Source organism: Gymnoscopelus braueri, assembly GCF_963280865.1.
Source record: "Gymnoscopelus braueri genome assembly, chromosome: 4".
NCBI lineage: Eukaryota > Metazoa > Chordata > Actinopteri > Myctophiformes > Myctophidae > Gymnoscopelus > Gymnoscopelus braueri.
This window is the reverse complement of record NC_137605.1, coordinates 14,040,168-14,058,460: the sequence shown is the minus strand read 5'-3', so window position 1 is coordinate 14,058,460 and position 18,293 is coordinate 14,040,168. Positions and strand designations below refer to the sequence as shown.

Here is an 18,293-nt window from a genome sequence, read left to right as displayed (position 1 = left end):
TGAAGTGTACTCAATGTTTGCAACACATTATGACAAAGATGATGATCTTTTACTGAGATTAACTTGAAAGGTTGCATCTCTTACTATTAATGAATCCTAATGTCAAAACAAATACGTTATTTCATATAGAGCAGTTCGAAGGCTGAATGAAGGGACATTTACCCTAAAAAGAGGCCTCCTCTCCTGTCACTCTGCTCAAAACCCATACACATTATTTAATAGAAATCATTATCAAAGCCATAATGGAGGGTTTAGGTTATATTCACTGAAGGATGAATACAGCACATTGGAAACAGCGGCAGTGAAATTCAGTTTATTGCCACAATTAAAAAGCTACAAAGCGCTTTTAAAACACAGTAGTTTGTTAGTTTGTTTTATTGTGTTGGAATAAGTTTCTCCACACAACATACACACACAGGCACAAATACAGATATATTTCTGGAGGAAATATTATTGGATTGACAAAAGTAAATAGTATAATACATGTATTGCCTTTAATCATGTGATTCATGCAAATACTGTATATATTATGATATGATAATCAAAATTAAATGCAGATATTGTATCAGTAATTCAAATGATTGTGAAACAAAAATCTATTTACTATATAACACATAACACACTATATTACAGTAAGCACAGTTTGGTAGAGGTTTGGGTTGTGTAGTTATTTTGCAACATTGCAACTGGAAACAGCTGTCAAAGTCATTATTTTAGCACATAGACAAATGGGAACAAAGCTGATTCTAACATCACACAACTTAGTTCTGAAAAAAATCAACATTCTGTTGATTTTACTATTTTGAAGATCCACATCCGTGGATCCAGTCCAACTTTTCTTCCTGATAAAAATAGTTGACATTTTTATAATAAAAAAAAAAAAATGCTGGGTTTTGTGATATTATATATTGGCAGAATCAGTTGGACGTTTGTTTACGTGCTAAAAGAGTGACAGTGACACTGAGAGCCGTTTCATTGTACAATGTAAGTCAATGGGGGAGCATATTTTGAACTATCAGTTTCTAATCAATGGAGCAGCTATTTTTTATATCTCACCCTCCTTTGGCGTTACATCATGACAAGGTAACTAGCACACAACTCAAACCTCTACCAAAGTGCCCTATTGTTTTGAAGCAATACTGAGTTAATAGTGCATATAGCTCGCTGTACCATGGAGCTGTGTTATCTAAGCATGGAAAGGAAACTCTGACTTAGAAACAAGTTGTCCACACCTGAAGAAATGAGGTCAGGTCTGTTAAAGATAAAAAACAAATAAGTGGTGTAGAAAGGCTATAAAAATACAAATGATGAAGATGAACTTCTTCAGTGTTGTTGGACATCAATGGAGACTCTATGACAGCAACATAGTGTGGGCCTACTGTACACGTGTGTTGGTATGACTGTAGTGTACGGTGTGTTGTACATAGTGTACACTATGAGTGTGTTGGTGTGACTGTAGAGTACAGTGTGTTGTACATAGTGTACACTATGAGTGTGTTGGTGTGACTGTAGAGTACAGTGAGTTTTATATAGTGTACACTATGAGTGTGTTGGTGTGACTGTAGAGTACAGTGTGTTGTACATAGTGTACACTATGAGTGTGTTGGTGTGACTGTAGAGTACAGTGTGTTGTACATAGTGTACACTATGTGTGTGTTGGTATGACTGTAGAGTACAGTGAGTTGTACATAGTGTACACTATGAGTGTGTTGGTGTGACTTTAGAGTACTGTGTGTTGTACATAGTGTACACTATGAGTGTGTTGGTATGACTGTAGTGTACGGTGTGTTGTACATAGTGTACACTATGTGTGTGTTGGTGTGACTGTAGAGTACAGTGTGTTGTTCTCTATAGTGGCTTAATCGAGAGTTTTGTAGGAGTATAACGCTGATCTGGAGGCTGGAGGACTGTTCTCATTGGTGATGGTGGCCATCTGAGGAGGTAAACAACAGTATCATGTGTTTACAAACATAGATATTTAGTTAAAATAAGTGTTAAATAAGTGTGCTCTATTTTCTGATTAGTACTCATTGCTATACAGCAGAGTCAGAAACAGGAGTCTCCGTGTCTCTCCAGCTCTTCATTAAACATTTTCAGGTCAGGATACCAATTTTATCTAATCACAATAGAGAACTGACACAGGCTACAGATTAAACAAGTGAAATTAGAAGGGACGACACCAAGACATGAGCAGACAAAATTGGAACTGGAACACTATTAAAAAATGAAGCTGATAAATGGGTACTCTCTTCTGATTGGCTGACAGAAATGTATTTTCTGTTGGTGAGACGGGGAGACTCCTTTGACTGAACAAACACTTGGTTGTATGAGAGTATACAGACAGCAATAAAGACACAAATATGTTTTTAACCTGTAGATGATTGGTGTCTCCTCTGGTGTTGGAACCTGTGGAACACACACAGAAAAAGAGTTAAATAGTGTAAAGTTGTTTAAGTCACTCTTAGTGAAGTTAAAGCTGCATTAATATATTTGATAGTTGCAAAGCTCGTAGCTTAGTTTGTCTTTGTCTGCCATTGTCTGTTGGCAAAACAGTATAATTCCCCTTGTTTATCTACAGAGACCATGTATCGGTTGGAGATATTAGGCTTTTGATCTTCAGGCAAAATCTCTGAGCCACTTTTTCGAAATGTTTTTTATCAAAAAAAAATGTGTAACCCTATTTTTTCACCCGGTGCCACTACCTAAGCTTGTAATCCTGGGCGCTACTCTCCCTCTGCCAGCCTGGGGAGAGCCCCAAACTGAGCTCATGCTTCCTTCAACGCATGAGGAGTTAGCAGACCGCTTCTTATAACCTGACAGGGGGGGAGTTTCCCCGGTAGGACATAGCGTGTGGAAGGAACACGTTATTCCAATCAAGCGCCCTGGCTGATTACTGCATGTTTTTTGTGAGTGTACCGACCCTAGGGGACACGGGAAGAACATGCAAACTCCACACACCTTTCGCCAACCCCACCTAGGGTATGGGCACTAATGACGCGGTGGAGAGAACACACCCCCAGTGCCCACAGCATCCCCGGCGGGAATCGGACCCAGGACCTTCTAGCTGTGAGGCGACAGCGCTACCAGTAGCCACCGTGACCCTTGAGCCTAGTGAGCCACTGTGAGTCATCAGAGTGAGCCATCAGAGTGAGCCACTCTATGATGACAGTGGTACAGAACACATGGACTTAAAGAACACATACTGTACATGTGTATGAAGTTAACTCACCTCCAAACTGTCTCTGTGTCTTCCATCTGTACATGATGAGCAGTACAAGCATGAACACAACTACACACACACTCACACACACAACCACGACGACAACGACAGAGCACTTCTGGACCTCTGTGAATGGGAGAGAGGGGGGAGGGGGGTGTTCAGAGTACAGTTAGTCCAGGCTTTTGTTTTTAGGGTACAGTGAAACCTTTCCTACAAGGATGGTTCAAGAGACTGTTGTTTTCTTTCACTAGGCCAGAGGAACACAGTGGTTCATAATAAAGAATGTGTTCATGTTTACCTTCATCACAGACAACACCAGCATCTTCACTGTGGCCACATTTGGGGGTTGCCAACCCTCTATGTGAGCACCACGCAAGCTCTGATTCACTGCCTGTGCAGCCGACCTCATCCAACCAGATGTGCCCACTGCCTGGTCCAAAACGTGCTCTGGATGGAGCTGACCGGGCCCCACCGCATCCCAACTGTCTACACACCACCTGGGCATCATTCAGGTCCCAGGCATCATCACACACTGTCCCCCACTGTCCACGGAAGTAGATCTCCACTCTGCCAGAGCAGGTGCTGTTCCCTCCGTTTACCAGTCGAATGTCTCCCTCTGCTGTTAGCTTGTCAGAGACCAGTGGAACGATGGCAGAGGTCTGTGCTCCTGGAAGAGATGTGGTCGGAGGTGTTGTAGATGTTGTGGAGTTTACTGTAGAAAGTGGAAAAACAACCAACAGCATTCAGACCTTCAACCAGAACAAACTTCATGATAATACAATGTTATAGGATGGAAGTGAACAGGGCGAACAACTGACGCGTCTGAAGCGCATACGTGACTGGGCCTTAACACTGAGGATTTTACTATGCAACCTACACTGGATTATAAAAAGCAAAATTCCTCTAACATTCCGCTGGACTGTCCATCTGTGCACGACACGTGTCTGTTCCCTGTTTTTAACACGACATAAACATCTTAAATGGTATGTATGCACTTTATCGTCGGGCCTACCCAACATTATTCTCACTGAACTAGTGACATGGTAACACTTGGTCAGGACCTCCTTTCCTCACCGGTCAAAGCACTGCAGCCCTTTAGCATCGCCTTTCAGCGTTCAAGGTATAGACCGAATCACGTGATGCATAATGTGGGTCATGCAGACTTAAAGTAATGTTCTTTGGTTAAAACATTTTTCTTTGTTAAAAGGTCAAAAAACTATATTCTGATAGTAATCATTGCTATATAGTGTTTGTTCAGTAACAGGAGTCTCCTTGTCTCTCCAGCTCTAATAAACAGAAAATGAATTTTCAGGTAGGTGACACAATTTCAGCCAATCAGTAGAGAGTACCCATTTATCAGCTTCATTTTTTTAGTGTTTGCCGTTCCAATTATGTCTGCTCATTTATTTGTGTCATCACTTCCAATTTCACTTGTTTAATCTGTATCCTGTCTCTCTATACTGATTGGATAAAATTGATATCCTGACCTGATTGCATTTTCTGTTTAATAAAGAGCTGAAGAGACATGGAGACTCCTGATACTGAACACTCTATACAAATGAGTACTATCAGAATATAGAGCTATTTAACATACATTTTAACCAAAGAAGATCACTTACCGTATACCTTTAAAAAAAACATTAAATACATTAAAAACTCATTGAATATCGTCTCTGTCGGGTGGAAACCTCATATGTCCAAAACTGTTACTTTCTCGTAAATTAATGCCCGCCTACTTGATCATACTACACTGTCACACAAAAGTACCAAAAACAGCAGATCTACAATATGACACGATTCAATATACTTTTTGTATTCATGTTTACCTTCATCACAGAAAACACCAGCATCTTCATCGTGACCACAGTCGTGGGATCCCAACCCTCCATGTGAGCACCGTGCAAGCTCTGATTCACTGCCTGTGCAGCCGACATCGTCCAACCAGATGTTCCCACTGCCTGGTCCAAAATGTGCACTGGGTGGAACTGACCGGGCCCCACCACATCCTAACTGTCTACACACCACCTGGGCATCATTCATGTCCCAGGCGTCATCACACACTGTCCCCCACCGTCCACGGAAGTAGATCTCCACTCTGCCAGAGCAGATAGTGTTCCCTCCGTTTACCAGTCGAATGTCTCCCTCTACGATGGCAGTGGTCTGTGGTCCTGAAAGAGATGTAGATGCCATGGAGTTTACTGTAGAACGTGGAAAAACAGCAAACGGCATTCAGAATGCAGTGCTTTGACCTCCTTTCCTCACCGGTCAAAGCACTGCATCCCTTTAGCATCCCCTTTCAGCGTTCTAGGTATAGACCGAATCACGTGATGCATAATGTGGGTCATGCAGACTTAAAGTAATATTCTTTAGTTAAAACATATTTTTTTGTTAAAAGGTAAAAGCACTGTATTCTGATAGTAATCATTGCTATATAGTGTTTGTTCAGTAACAGGACTCTCCTTGTCTCTCCAGCTCTAATAAACAGAAAATGTATTTTCAGGTACAGTAGGTGACACAATTTCAGCCAATCAGTAGAGAGTACCCATTTATCAGCTTCATTTTTTTAGTGTTTGCCGTTCCAATTATGTCTGCTCATTTATTTGTGTCATCACTTCCAATTTCACTTGTTTAATCTGTATCCTGTCTCTCTATACTGATTGGATAAAATTGATATCCTGACCTGATTGCATTTTCTGTTTAATAAAGAGCTGAAGAGACATGGAGACTCCTGATACTGAACACTTTATACAAATGAGTACTATCAGAATATAGAGCTATTTAACATACATTTTAACCAAAGAAGATCACTTACCGCACACCTTTAAAAAAAACATTAAATACATTAAAAACTCATTGAATATCGTCTCTGTCGGGTGGAAACCTCATACTTTCTCGTAAATTAATGCCCGCCTACTTGATCATACTACAGCGTCACACAAAAGTACCAAAAACAGCAGATCTACAATATGACACGATTCAATATACTTTTTGTATTCATGTTTACCTTCATCACAGACAACACTAGAATCTTCATCGTGACCACAGTCGTGGGATCCCAACCCTCCATGTGAGCACCGTGAAAGCTCTGATTCACTGCCTGTGCAGCCGACATTGTCCAACCAGATGTGCCCACTGCCTGGTCCAAAATGTGCACTGGCTGGAGCTGACCGGGCCCCACCACATCCTAACTGTCTACACACCACCTGGGCATCATTCATGCCCCAGGCATCATCACACACTGTCCCCCACCGTCCACGGAAGTAGATCTCCACTCTGCCAGAGCAGATAGTGTTCCTTCCGTTTACCAGTCGAATGCCTCCCTCTGGTGTTGGCTTGTCAGAGACCAGTGGAATGATAGCAGTGGTCTGTGGTCCTGGAAGAGATGTAGATGCCATGGAGTTTACTGTAGAAAGTGGAAAAACAGCAAACAGCATTCAGAATTTCAACCAAAACAAACTTTATTATAATATAATGTTATAGGATGGAAGTTTTTTGTTAAAAAGTCAAAGCACTATATTCTGATAGTAATCGTTGCTACACAGTGTTTGTTCAGCAACAGGAGTCTCCATGTCTCTCCAGCTCTAATAAACAGAAAATAAATGTTCAGGTAGGTCACAAAATTCCAGCCAATCAGGAGAGAGTAACCATTTATCAGCTTTATTTTCATAGTGTTCGCCGTTCCAATTTTGTCTGCTCATTTATTTGTGTCATCACTTCCAATTTCACTTGTTTAATCTTTATCCTGCCTGACTTCTCTATTCTGATTGGATAAAATTGGTATCCTGACCTGAATGAATTTTCTGTTAAATAAAGAGCTGGAAAGACAAGGAGACTCCTGATACTGAACAAACACTCTATAGCAATGAGTACCATCAGAATATAAAGCTAATTAACATACATTTTAACCAAAGAAAATCACTTACCCTACCTTTAACAACGGGAAAAAACATTAAATACATTAAAAACAAATTGAATGTCGTCTCTGTCGGGTGGAAACATCATATGTCCAAAACTGTTACTTTCTCGTAAATTAATGCCCGCCTACTTGATCATACTACAGCGTCACACAAAAGTATAAAAAAAACTGATCTACAATATGACGCGATTCAAGATACTTTTTGTATTCATGTTTACCTTCATCACAGAAAACACCAGCATCTTCATGGTGATCACAGTCGTTGATTCCCAACCCTCTATGTGTGCACCGTGAAAGCTCTGATTCACTGCCTGTGCAGCGGACATCGTCCAACCAGATGGGCCCACTGCCTGGTCCAAAACGTGCACTGGATCGAGTTGACAGCGCCCCACCACACCCTAACTGTCTACACACCACCTGGGCGTCATTCCGGTCCCAGTTATCATCACACACTGTCCCCCACCGTCCACGGAAGTAGATCTCCACTCTGCCAGAGCAGATAGTGTTCCTTCCGTTTACCAGTCGAATGTCTCCCTCTGATGTTGGCTTGTCAGAGACCAGTGGAACGATGGCAGTAGTCTGTGGTCCTGGAAGAGATGTAGATGCCATGGAGTTTACTGTAGAAAGTGGAAAGACAGCAAACAGCATTCAGAATTTCAAACAAAACCAACTTTATTATAATATATTGCTATAGGATGGAAGTGAACACGGCGAACAGCTGACACGTCTGAAGCGCCACGTGACTGGGCCTTAACACTGAGGATTTTACTGCAGCCTACACTGGACTATGAAAGGTTAAAGTCCTCTAACAGTCTGCTGGACTGTACATCTGTGCACGACACGTGTCTGTTCCCCGTTTTTAACACAACATAAACATCTTAATGAAAGGTATGTATACAATTTAACGTGGGGCCATCCCAACATCATTATTCTCACTGAACTGGTCACATGGTAACACTTAGTCAGGACCTCCTTTCCTCACCGGTCAAAGCACTGCATCCCTTTAGCATCGCCTTTCAGCATTCTAGGTATAGACCCAATCACGTGATGCATAATGTGGGTCATGCAGACTTAAAGTGATATTTTTTTGGTTAAAACAAATAGTTTTTTGTTAAAAAGTCAAAGCACTGTATTCTGATAGTAATCGTTGCTACACAGTGTTTGTTCAGCAACAGGAGTCTCCATGTCTCTCCAGCTCTAATAAACAGAAAATAAATGTTCAGGTAGGTCACAAAATTCCAGCCAATCCGGAGAGAGTACCCATTTATCAGCTTTATTTTTTATAGTGTTCGCCGTTCCAATTTTGTTTGCTCATTTATTTATGTCATCACTTCCAATTTCACTTGTTTAATCTTTATCCTGCCTGACTTCTCTATTCTGATTGGATAAAATTGGTATCCTGACCTGAATGCATTTTCTGTTAAATAAAGAGCTGGAAAGACAAGGAGACTCCTGATACTGAACAAACACTCTATAGCAATGAGTACTATCAGAATATAAAGCTAATTAACATACATTTTAACCAAAGAAAATCACTTACCCTACCTTTAACATCGGGAAAAAAACATTAAATACATTAAAAACAAGTCGGGTGGAAACATCATTATGTCCAAAACTGTTACTTTCTCGTAAATTAATGCCCGCCTACTTGATCATACTACAGCGTCACACAAAAGTATAAAAAAAACTGATCTACAATATGACGCGATTCAAGATACTTTTTGTATTCATGTTTACCTTCATCACAGAAAACACCAGCATCTTCATCGTGACCACAGTCGTTGATTCCCAACCCTCTATGTGTGCACCGTGCAAGCTCTGATTCACTGCCTGTGCAACGGACTTCATCCAACCAAATGGGCCCACTGCCTGGTCCAAAACGTGCACTGGATGGAGTTGACAGCGCCCAACCACACCCTAACTGTCTACACACCACCTGGGCATCATTCCGGTCCCAGTTATCATCACACACTGTCCCCCACCGTCCACGGAAGTAGATCTCCACTCTGCCAGAGCAAGTGGTGTTCCCTCCGTTTACCAGTCGAATACCTCCCTCTGGTGTTGGCTTGTCAGAGACCAGTGGAACGATGGCAGTGGTCTGTGGTCCTGGAAGAGATGTAGATGCCATGGAGTTTACTGTAGAAAGTGGAAAGACAGCAAACAGCATTCAGAATTTCAACCAAGACAAACTTTATTATAATATAATGTTATAGGATGGAAGTGAACACGGCAAACAACTGACACGTCTGAAGCGCATACATGACTGGGCCTTAACACTGAGGATTTTACTGCAGCCTACACTGGACTATGAAAGGCTAAAGTCCTCTAACAGTCCGCTGGACTGTCCATCTGTGCACGACACGACACGTGTCTGTTCCCTGTTTTTAACACAACATAAACATCTTAATAAAAGGTATGTATACAATTTAACGTGGGGCCATCCCAACATAATTATTCTCCCTGAACTGGTCACATGGTAACACTTGGTCAGGACCTCCTTTCCTCACCGGTCAAAGCACTGCATCCCTTTAGCATCGCCTTTCAGCATTCTAGGTATAGACCGAATCACGTGATGCATAATGTGGGTCATGCAGACTTAAAGTGATATTTTTTGGTTAAAACAAACAGTTTTTTGTTAAAAGGTCAAAGCACTGTATTCTGATAGTAATCGTTGCTACACAGTGTTTGTTCAGTAACAGGAGTCTCCATGTCTCTCCAGCTCTAATAAACAGAAAATAAATGTTCAGGTAGGTCACAAAATTTCAGCCAATCAGGAGAGAGTACCCATTTATCAGCTTTATTTTTTATAGTGTTCGCCGTTCCAATTTTGTCTGCTCATTTATCCAGGACATCACTTCCAATTTCACTTGTTTAGTCTTTATCCTGCCTGACTTCTCTATTCTGATTGGATAAAATTGGTATCCTGACCTGAATGCATTTTCTGTTAAATAAAGAGCTGGAGAGACAAGGAGACTCCTGATACTGAACATACACTCTATAGCAATGAGTACTATCAGAATATAAAGCTAATTAACATACATTTTAACCAAAGAAAATCACTTACCCTACCTTTAACATCGGGGGAAAAAACTTAAAATAGATTAAAAACAAATTGAATGTCGTCTCTGTCGGGTGGAAACATCATATGTCTAAAACTGTTACTTTCTCATAAATTAACGCCCGCCTACTTGATCATACTACAGCGTCACCCAAAAGTATAAAAAAAACAGATCTGCAATATGATGCGATTAAAGATACTTTTTATATTCATGTTTACCTTCATCACAGAAGACACCAGCATCTTCATCGTGACCACAGTCGTGGTTTCCCAACCCTCCATGTGTGCACCGTGAAAGCTCTGATTCACTGCCTGTGCAACGGACTTCATCCAACCAGATGTTCCCACTGCCTGGTCCAAAACGTGCACTGGATGGAGTTGACAGTGCCCCACCACACCCTAACTGTCTACACACCACCTGGGCATCATTCATGTCCCAGAGATCATCACACACTGTCCCCCACTGTCCACGGAAGTAGATCTCCACTCTGCCAGAGCAGGTGTTGTTCCCTCCGTTGACAAGTCGAATAATGTCTCCCTCTGAAAGTGGACAAACAGAGAGTGGACAAACAGCATTCAGACCTTAAACATAAAACTAACTTTATCATAATATAATGTTATAGGATGGAAGTGAACACGGCGAACATCTCACACGTCTAAGGCGCATACGTGACTAGGCCTTAACACTGAGGATTTTACTATGCATCCTACACTGGACTATGAAAGGCAAAAGTCCTCTAACAGTACGCTGGACTGTCTATCTGTGCACGACACGTGTCTGTTCCCTGTTTTGCCAGGACCTCCTTTCCTCACCGGTCAAAGCATTGCACCCCTTTACCCTTGCGTCACTTCGCACTGCGTTTCAAGCTTGCAGATATGCTAGTTTTGCTTTTGTGACGCTGTAGTACGTTAATTTACTGGAAAAAAATGAAAAAGTTAAAATATGGACATGAGAACTTTATTGTACAGTACAGTACATGTCCATTACTGTCATTCTCACATATCTTATAAGCACATTAGTATACAGAGATGTGGGAATGATCAAATTATTAAAACTAGAACATCTAATGAAATACAGAGACACTCGCACCCACAACAACTACAGTACAAGGACAGAGGACTTCTAGACTTCTTCTTCTGAGAGAGAGAGAGAGAGAGAGAGAGAGAGAGAGAGAGAGAGAGAGAGAGAGAGAGAGAGAGAGAGAGAGAGAGAGAGAGGAGAGAGAGAGAGAGAGAGAGAGAGAGAGAGAGAGAGAGAGAGAGAGAGAGAGAGAGAGAGAGAGAGAGAGAGAGAGAGAGAGGATGGTTCAAGATTTTATTCATGTTTACCTTCATCACAGACAACACCGGCATCTTCACGGTGACCACAGTTGTGGGATCCCAACCCTCCATGTGAGCACCGTGCAAGCTCTGATTCACTGCCTGTGCAGCCGACATCGTCCAACCAGATGTTCCCACTGCCTGGTCCAAAAAGTGCACTGGATGGAACTGACCGGGCCCCGCCACATCCTAACTGTCTACACACCACCTGGGCATCATTCATGCCCCAGGCATCATCACACACTGTCCCCCACTGTCCACGGAAGTAGATCTCCACTCTGCCAGAGCAGATAGTGTTCCTTCCGTTTACCAGTCGAATGCCTCCCTCTGGTGTTGGCTTGTCAGAGACCAGTGGAATGATGGCAGTGGTCTGTGTTCCTCGAAGAGATGTGGTCGGAGGTGTTGTAGATGTTGTGGAGTTTACTGTAGAAAGTGGAAAGACAGCAAACAGCATTCAGAATTTCAACCAAAACAAACTTTATTATAATATAATGTTACAGTATAGGATGGAAGTGAACACTGCTACCAACTGACACGTCTGAAGCGCAACGGCAACCGTGACTGGGCCTTAACACTGAGGATTTTACTATGCAGCCTACACTGGACAAAAGTCCTCTAACAGTCCGCTGGACTGTACATCTGTGCACGACACGTGTCCGTTTCCTGTTTTTAACACTACATAAAAATCAAAGGTATGTATACAATTTCACGTCGGTTAACACAATATAAACATCTTAATAAAAGGTAAAGTATGCATACAATTTAACGTTGTGCCACCCCAACATATTCTCACTGAACTGGTCACATGGTAACACTTGGTCAGGACGTCCTTTCCTTACCGGTCAAAGCACTGCAGCCCTTTAGCATCGCCTTTCAGCGTTCAAGGTATAGACCGAATCACGTGATGCATAATGTGGGTCATGCAGACTTAAAGTGATATTTTTTGGTTAAAACAAAACGTTTTTTGTTAAAAGGTAAAAGCACTGTATTCTGATAGTAATCCTTGCTATAGAGTGTTTGTTCAGTAACAGGAGTCTCCATGTCTCTCCAGCTCTAATAAACTGAAAATGAATTTTCAGGTAGGTGACAAAATATCAGCCAATCAGGAGAGAGTACCCATGTATCATCTTTATTTTTATAATGTTCACCGTTCCAATTTTGTCTGCTCATGTATTTGTGTCATCACTTCCAATTTCACTTGGTTAATCTGTATCCTGTCTGACTTCTCTATTCTGATTGGAATAAATTGGTATTCTGACCTGAATGCATTTTCTGTTTAATGAAGAGCTGGAGAGACATGGAGACTCCTGATACTGAACAAACACTCTATAGCAATGAGTACTATCAAAATATAGAGCTATTTAAGATTTTAACCAAATAAAATCACTTATACCTTTAACATCGGGAAAAAAACATTAAATACATTAGCATATTGAATATTGTCTCTGTCGGGTGGAAACCTCGTCCAAAACTGTTACTTTCTCTCAAATGAATGCCCGCCTACTTGATAATACTACAGCGTCACACAAAAGTACCAAAAATAGCAGATCTACAAGCTCAAAATGTGTGCTTTGCATCCATTTCGACGCAATTCAAGATACCTTTTGTATTCATACCTTCATCACAGACAACACCAGCATCTTCACCGTGACCGCAGTCGTTGGATCCCAACGCTCCATTTGAGCACCGTGCAAGCTCTGATTCACTGCCTGTGCAGCCGACATCATCCAACCAGATGGGCCCACTGCCTGGTCCAAAATGTACACTGGCTGGAGCTGACCGGGCCCCACCACACCCTAACTGTCTACACACCACCTGGGCATCATTCATGTCCCAGAGATCATCACACACTGTCCCCCACTGTCCACGGAAGTAGATCTCCACTCTGCCAGAGCAGGTGGTGTTCCCTCCATTTACCAGTCGAATGTCTCCTTCTGGTGTTGGCTTGTCAGAGAGCAGTGGAATGATGGCAGTGGTCTGTGGTCCTGGAAGAGATGTGGTTGTAGGTGTTGTAGATGTTGTGGAGTTTACTGTAGAAAGTGAAAAACAGCAAACAGCATTCAGATCTTCAACCAGATGTTTTTTTTATTGTAATATAATGTTATAGGTTGGAAGTGTTAGTGAACACCGCAAATAACTAACGTGTCTGAAGTACGTGGCTGGGCATTACCACTGACGATTTTACTGCAGCCTACACTGGACTAAGTAACGGGTGAATTATTTTTTCCTCTGGTGATCGGCCATGGACGTTCTTTTTGTTTGCACACGATCCGACAATGGATCATTACGGATCTAAATTTTCTGTGACCAGTTGAAAAGGTTTTAAAACACGAAAATCGCTGGCAGTGGGTGAGTTTATTAATGTATATGCTCTGGCATTGAAATAGTTAATCTGGATATGTTTATCCATGACTCGGTTTCATGACAGCAATGCCACATTTGTTACCATGGAAATTTTGCTGTGAAGTTAGCCTGGTCCAGACCAGGCTAACAGCCAGGTTTAACTAATCCTATTGCCTTTACTATTCATTAAGCAGTCAATCTGATCACAAACGAGTTTTTCCACACTTAATAAATTCTTATGTGTTTATGTTGCCTTATTTTTATTAGTCTGCATTAAAACATCATATAGGTTGCCATTAAAGGACTACTTAAGCCCTATTATACTTAATTATACATCAAAATATATAGGCTCATCATTATACCTCATCATGACAGCTTGTGAGCTTGTAGATTGGCTATTTTTGCTATAAAAATAATTTTGAAGAATTAAATTAAATTAAAAAATGCTAGATATTATGACCATTACCATTTTTTATACTAATTGAAATCTGATTATGATGGACCATATTTTACCGCTTATGGGCGATCTATTTTGCAAGGCCTAGGCCTATTTGTGGAATATATAACTGCATGCCACAATCACTTGTGGATACGCACAGTAATATCTATCAATGAGTCATTGTACCAGTGAGATTTTTATTTTTGCTGCTGAGTTGTGGATTAACTCCTGTCAGATTATTTCCTGGACTATGGATTCTTTATTGATCTATCCTGAGGAGTTGGAATTGGAATACTTTTTTTCGTTTGGATTGATTTGTGGAGATGCAAATGGATGCGTGCGTGTACAGCAAGTACAATATTGAGCGTTGCAGAGATGTCACTTGAATTTAAATACTGTGCATGAGTACAGTAATCTATTCAAAAAGATGTAAACAAAACTAGGCTTGATCTTCAAAGCTTTTATCGTTTGTCCTTTTATTTTTTTAATCTTGCAATTCAATATAATTTAGAAAACATAATAGTTTAATCTCAACCACTTAAACCCTCAATTAGTAAAACACACCACTGTACTACCCTCTTTTTTCACTTTTAGATCTACACCTACAGCCAATCTAGCCGATCTACAAGCTCACAACGCGCCGCAACGAGACGCATGTAAGCTTGTAGATCGGCTATTTTCACTCTGCAATGGCGGATAGTGTTAGAAATATCATTGTTCCAGTCGTTACACGGGACCCTCGACCATCGCTTAGACACCCTTTGTTTACATCGGGGTCCTCGTGGAGGCGTCTACAGCTCTAAAAACATTGGCGTAAACGGTAAGAAACGCTGGCACTGGATGTTCCCTGTTTTAAAAAACCTCTGGCACTTGATGTGTTAAGAGCAGTGGTTAAATTTAGCCTATATTTTGGGGATTCTTAAACATCCACTGTTGCGAGTATTCTCTCTCTTTTATTACAGCAGCAGTATTTCTTTGCTTCTTCTCCATTTCAGGATCAGTAAATCGGTGCTCAACCTCATGGTCTACTGGGGAAGACGTGGAAGATGTGAAACGGGCCCAACCAACACAACTTCAGTAGTACACCAACAGAACATCAACACAACTGCATTGCATCAACACAACATTAACACAAATTAACACCAACATAACTACACAACATCACAACACCGCTGCACAACACCAACACAACATCAACACAATTACACAGGTCTTAAGGCCATTTACATTTAGGACACACACACACACACACACACACACACACACACACACACACACACACACACACACACACACACACACACACACACACACACACACAGATATTTATGAATAGCAATACATTTGCTACCTTTTGATCAGTGAAATATTAAATAAAAGGTGCTTAATAATAACTAGTTGACATCCATGCACTTTTAAAGGTGCCCTTATAAGAAACCCGGTTGTCCAGAACCGCTGATGTGACCAATATGCCCATATATGGGACCAATTTAATGACAACTCGGTGTGTGTATTGCCAGGACCAGAGGGAGTAATGCGCCAAGTGGGAAGTCCGTTGAAACAGCGGACTTCAAACTTGGCACATCTAAATTAGTGTTTGGGTATTCTATTTTAATTTAAACACAGAAATAGCCAATTTGAAGTTGCCTTAAGTGATCTTGTTGTGTTTGTTCACTAACATGTGTCTCCCTGTCTCTCCAGCTCTTCAGTAAAAAGAACATTCATTTTCAGGTCGGCATACCAATTTGATCCAATCAGGAGAGAGAAATTATATGGTACGGGATAAATAAAATTATGTTTTACCCTCTGGTGTTGGCTTGTCAGAGACCAGTGGATGGGTAGCAGTGGTCTGTGTTCCTGTGGTCGGACTCAGAGGTGTTGTAGATGTCATGGAGTTTACTGTAGAAAGTAGAAAACTTTAATGCTACCGAACAAGCTTTATAGTGTTATCTAGATTCAAATTTTATGAACAATTTTACAACACCACTTTACCTGCACAATAGGCTACAGCACAGATGTTTGTCTTTACAAGCTTGTAGACATAGTAGTTCCTATGACAGTTCTTGACAGGGATGGGAGGTTGGGGATATTGACAACAGCTATCCCAGCTACCACAGACACTGCGCTGTACAATTCCCTCTGACACTGCAGGATGAGACTGTGTTATCCATAGAGGAGCAGATGTTGCACATTTGTTTTTTTCCACACATGTCTCTGGTATCTGGGCACTGCTTTCCCCCAGGAACAGTCGATACCACCCTTGCCAGTTGACATTTTTGTCACAGCGCCGGTTACCATCATTGTCCCGGTTACCATAATCTGTCGCTCTCCAGGTATCATTCAGTACTGTGTAGTGATCACAGGGATCTACACAGCGAGAGTTGACACAGTCCTCACCTAATGGACAAACCACATTGCCACAGGAGAACTGAACAACAGATCTTTTGGCCCTGGAGGGAGGCACGAGGCACTCAAAGGAGCCAGGTGTGTTCACACAGACCTGAGACCCATGGGTGCAGTGTGCGTTAGGGATGGAGCACTCATCGATATCCACACAGCCTTTCTCTGGTGACCATCTGTAACCTTGGTGACAACAGGAGGAATCACTGCAGAGCTCTACATCGTAACAGGTGAGGCCATCACCGACGAAGCCATCTTTACAGACACAGGAGACTGATTGGCTGAAGAAGGTGTCGTCTCTCTCTGTTTTGACGGGTGACTCCAGGCATTTAGCCTGATCATGACATGATTCACAGCTGAGGACGGTTGTACCTGTGAAAGCAATTATTCATAAAGTAATTCTTTACATGTGGATATTCATTTTGGCAGTTGTGATTATGTGATTATGATTAGTAACTTCATGAATACAGGTTATATATAATATAATGACGTTCACTACACAAGGTTAATCATTTTGTTGAAAAAAAAAACAATTTCAATGTTTTGACTATCTCAATATGATTGCTGATATGAAATTAAGACCAAATTGTATGTAAATTCTTGACAACCTTTAAGCCTTTCCTAAAAATTAAATCATATACTCAACCATGATATAGTCTAGGTAAAGTTATGAATATAAGCATTGTGATAAAGTAAAACAAACAACAAGAAATAGCAAATCCAAATTGCAACGTTCTAAAAGTTTCTCAATCTGCCTAACTTCGTCCACACAAATATTTCCTGTGAATTCTCCGGTGAAGTAGAGGGAGCTGACAGATGTTTGTCGCTCACGGTTGAGTGCCGGTTGAGTGACTAATCAGTATGTAAAAGACCTAATCATAAACCTTAACTGTAGTTATAAAAATCATTTAATGCCTCATTTATTAGTTTGGCCTACTAAACAACAACAATAGATAATTATAAGCACATGATAAGGTATGACATTGACATACAGTTCCTACAGCTATAGAACGAAAGATACACTATGACCACAAATAAATATCATATGACCAACTATCACATGTCATTTATCATTATTATTATTATTGTTATTATTATAATTATTATTATTTATTACATAATTATCAGATGGCTGAAGACCAAGTATTGTCTGTAAAAGACATAACATAAAGATGAAAAAGGAATCCATCTTAATTACTGAAGGTTTTCTTGCTTACTAAATCGTTATCTGCAAGTTTGTTAACACTTATGATATAATCAGGAAATGGAAAGCTGTCAACTCAGCCCTTTCAGTTCCTTCTTTCCCAAGTTCAAGCTTACACCGTCCGATACACACATGTAGGCCTATTTTATAAGCTCTTTGTGCAGAGATGTGGGAATGAGGATCAATTCATTCAATCAACACCTAATCAGAATACTTAACTCTAAACTATAGTTTACAGAAAAAGGTATTTGTTCAGAGACATATGAGACATATATGAGCATTGTCAAGATAGAATGATCCATGAAATTCTATGTTGTCTCAAACTTGAGAGGATATCAGGTTCTCCCTTAACGGCTCTTTGAAGATGTTTCACAAAATTTGGCAACCTTTTCT

At 40.9% G+C, this 18,293-nt stretch overlaps 1 protein-coding gene across 1 annotated transcript; it reads right to left on the bottom strand.

Annotated features, from left to right (window-relative positions):
• Positions 1-423: 423 nt before the first annotated feature.
• On the bottom strand, positions 424-16,421 carry LOC308084160 (scavenger receptor cysteine-rich domain-containing protein DMBT1-like). Its single transcript, XM_080426694.1, has 10 exons — positions 16,289-16,421; positions 16,100-16,195; positions 13,131-13,544; positions 11,524-11,937; positions 10,414-10,734; positions 8,874-9,272; positions 3,519-3,932; positions 3,230-3,346; positions 2,372-2,406; positions 424-1,933 (listed from the first exon to the last, which is right to left on the bottom strand). The coding sequence occupies exons 2-10, from the start codon at positions 16,185-16,187 to the stop codon at positions 1,859-1,861; spliced, it is 2,277 nt and encodes a 758-aa protein (XP_080282820.1). The 5' UTR covers positions 16,188-16,195; positions 16,289-16,421; the 3' UTR covers positions 424-1,858.
• Between the last annotated feature and the right edge of the window lie 1,872 nt (positions 16,422-18,293).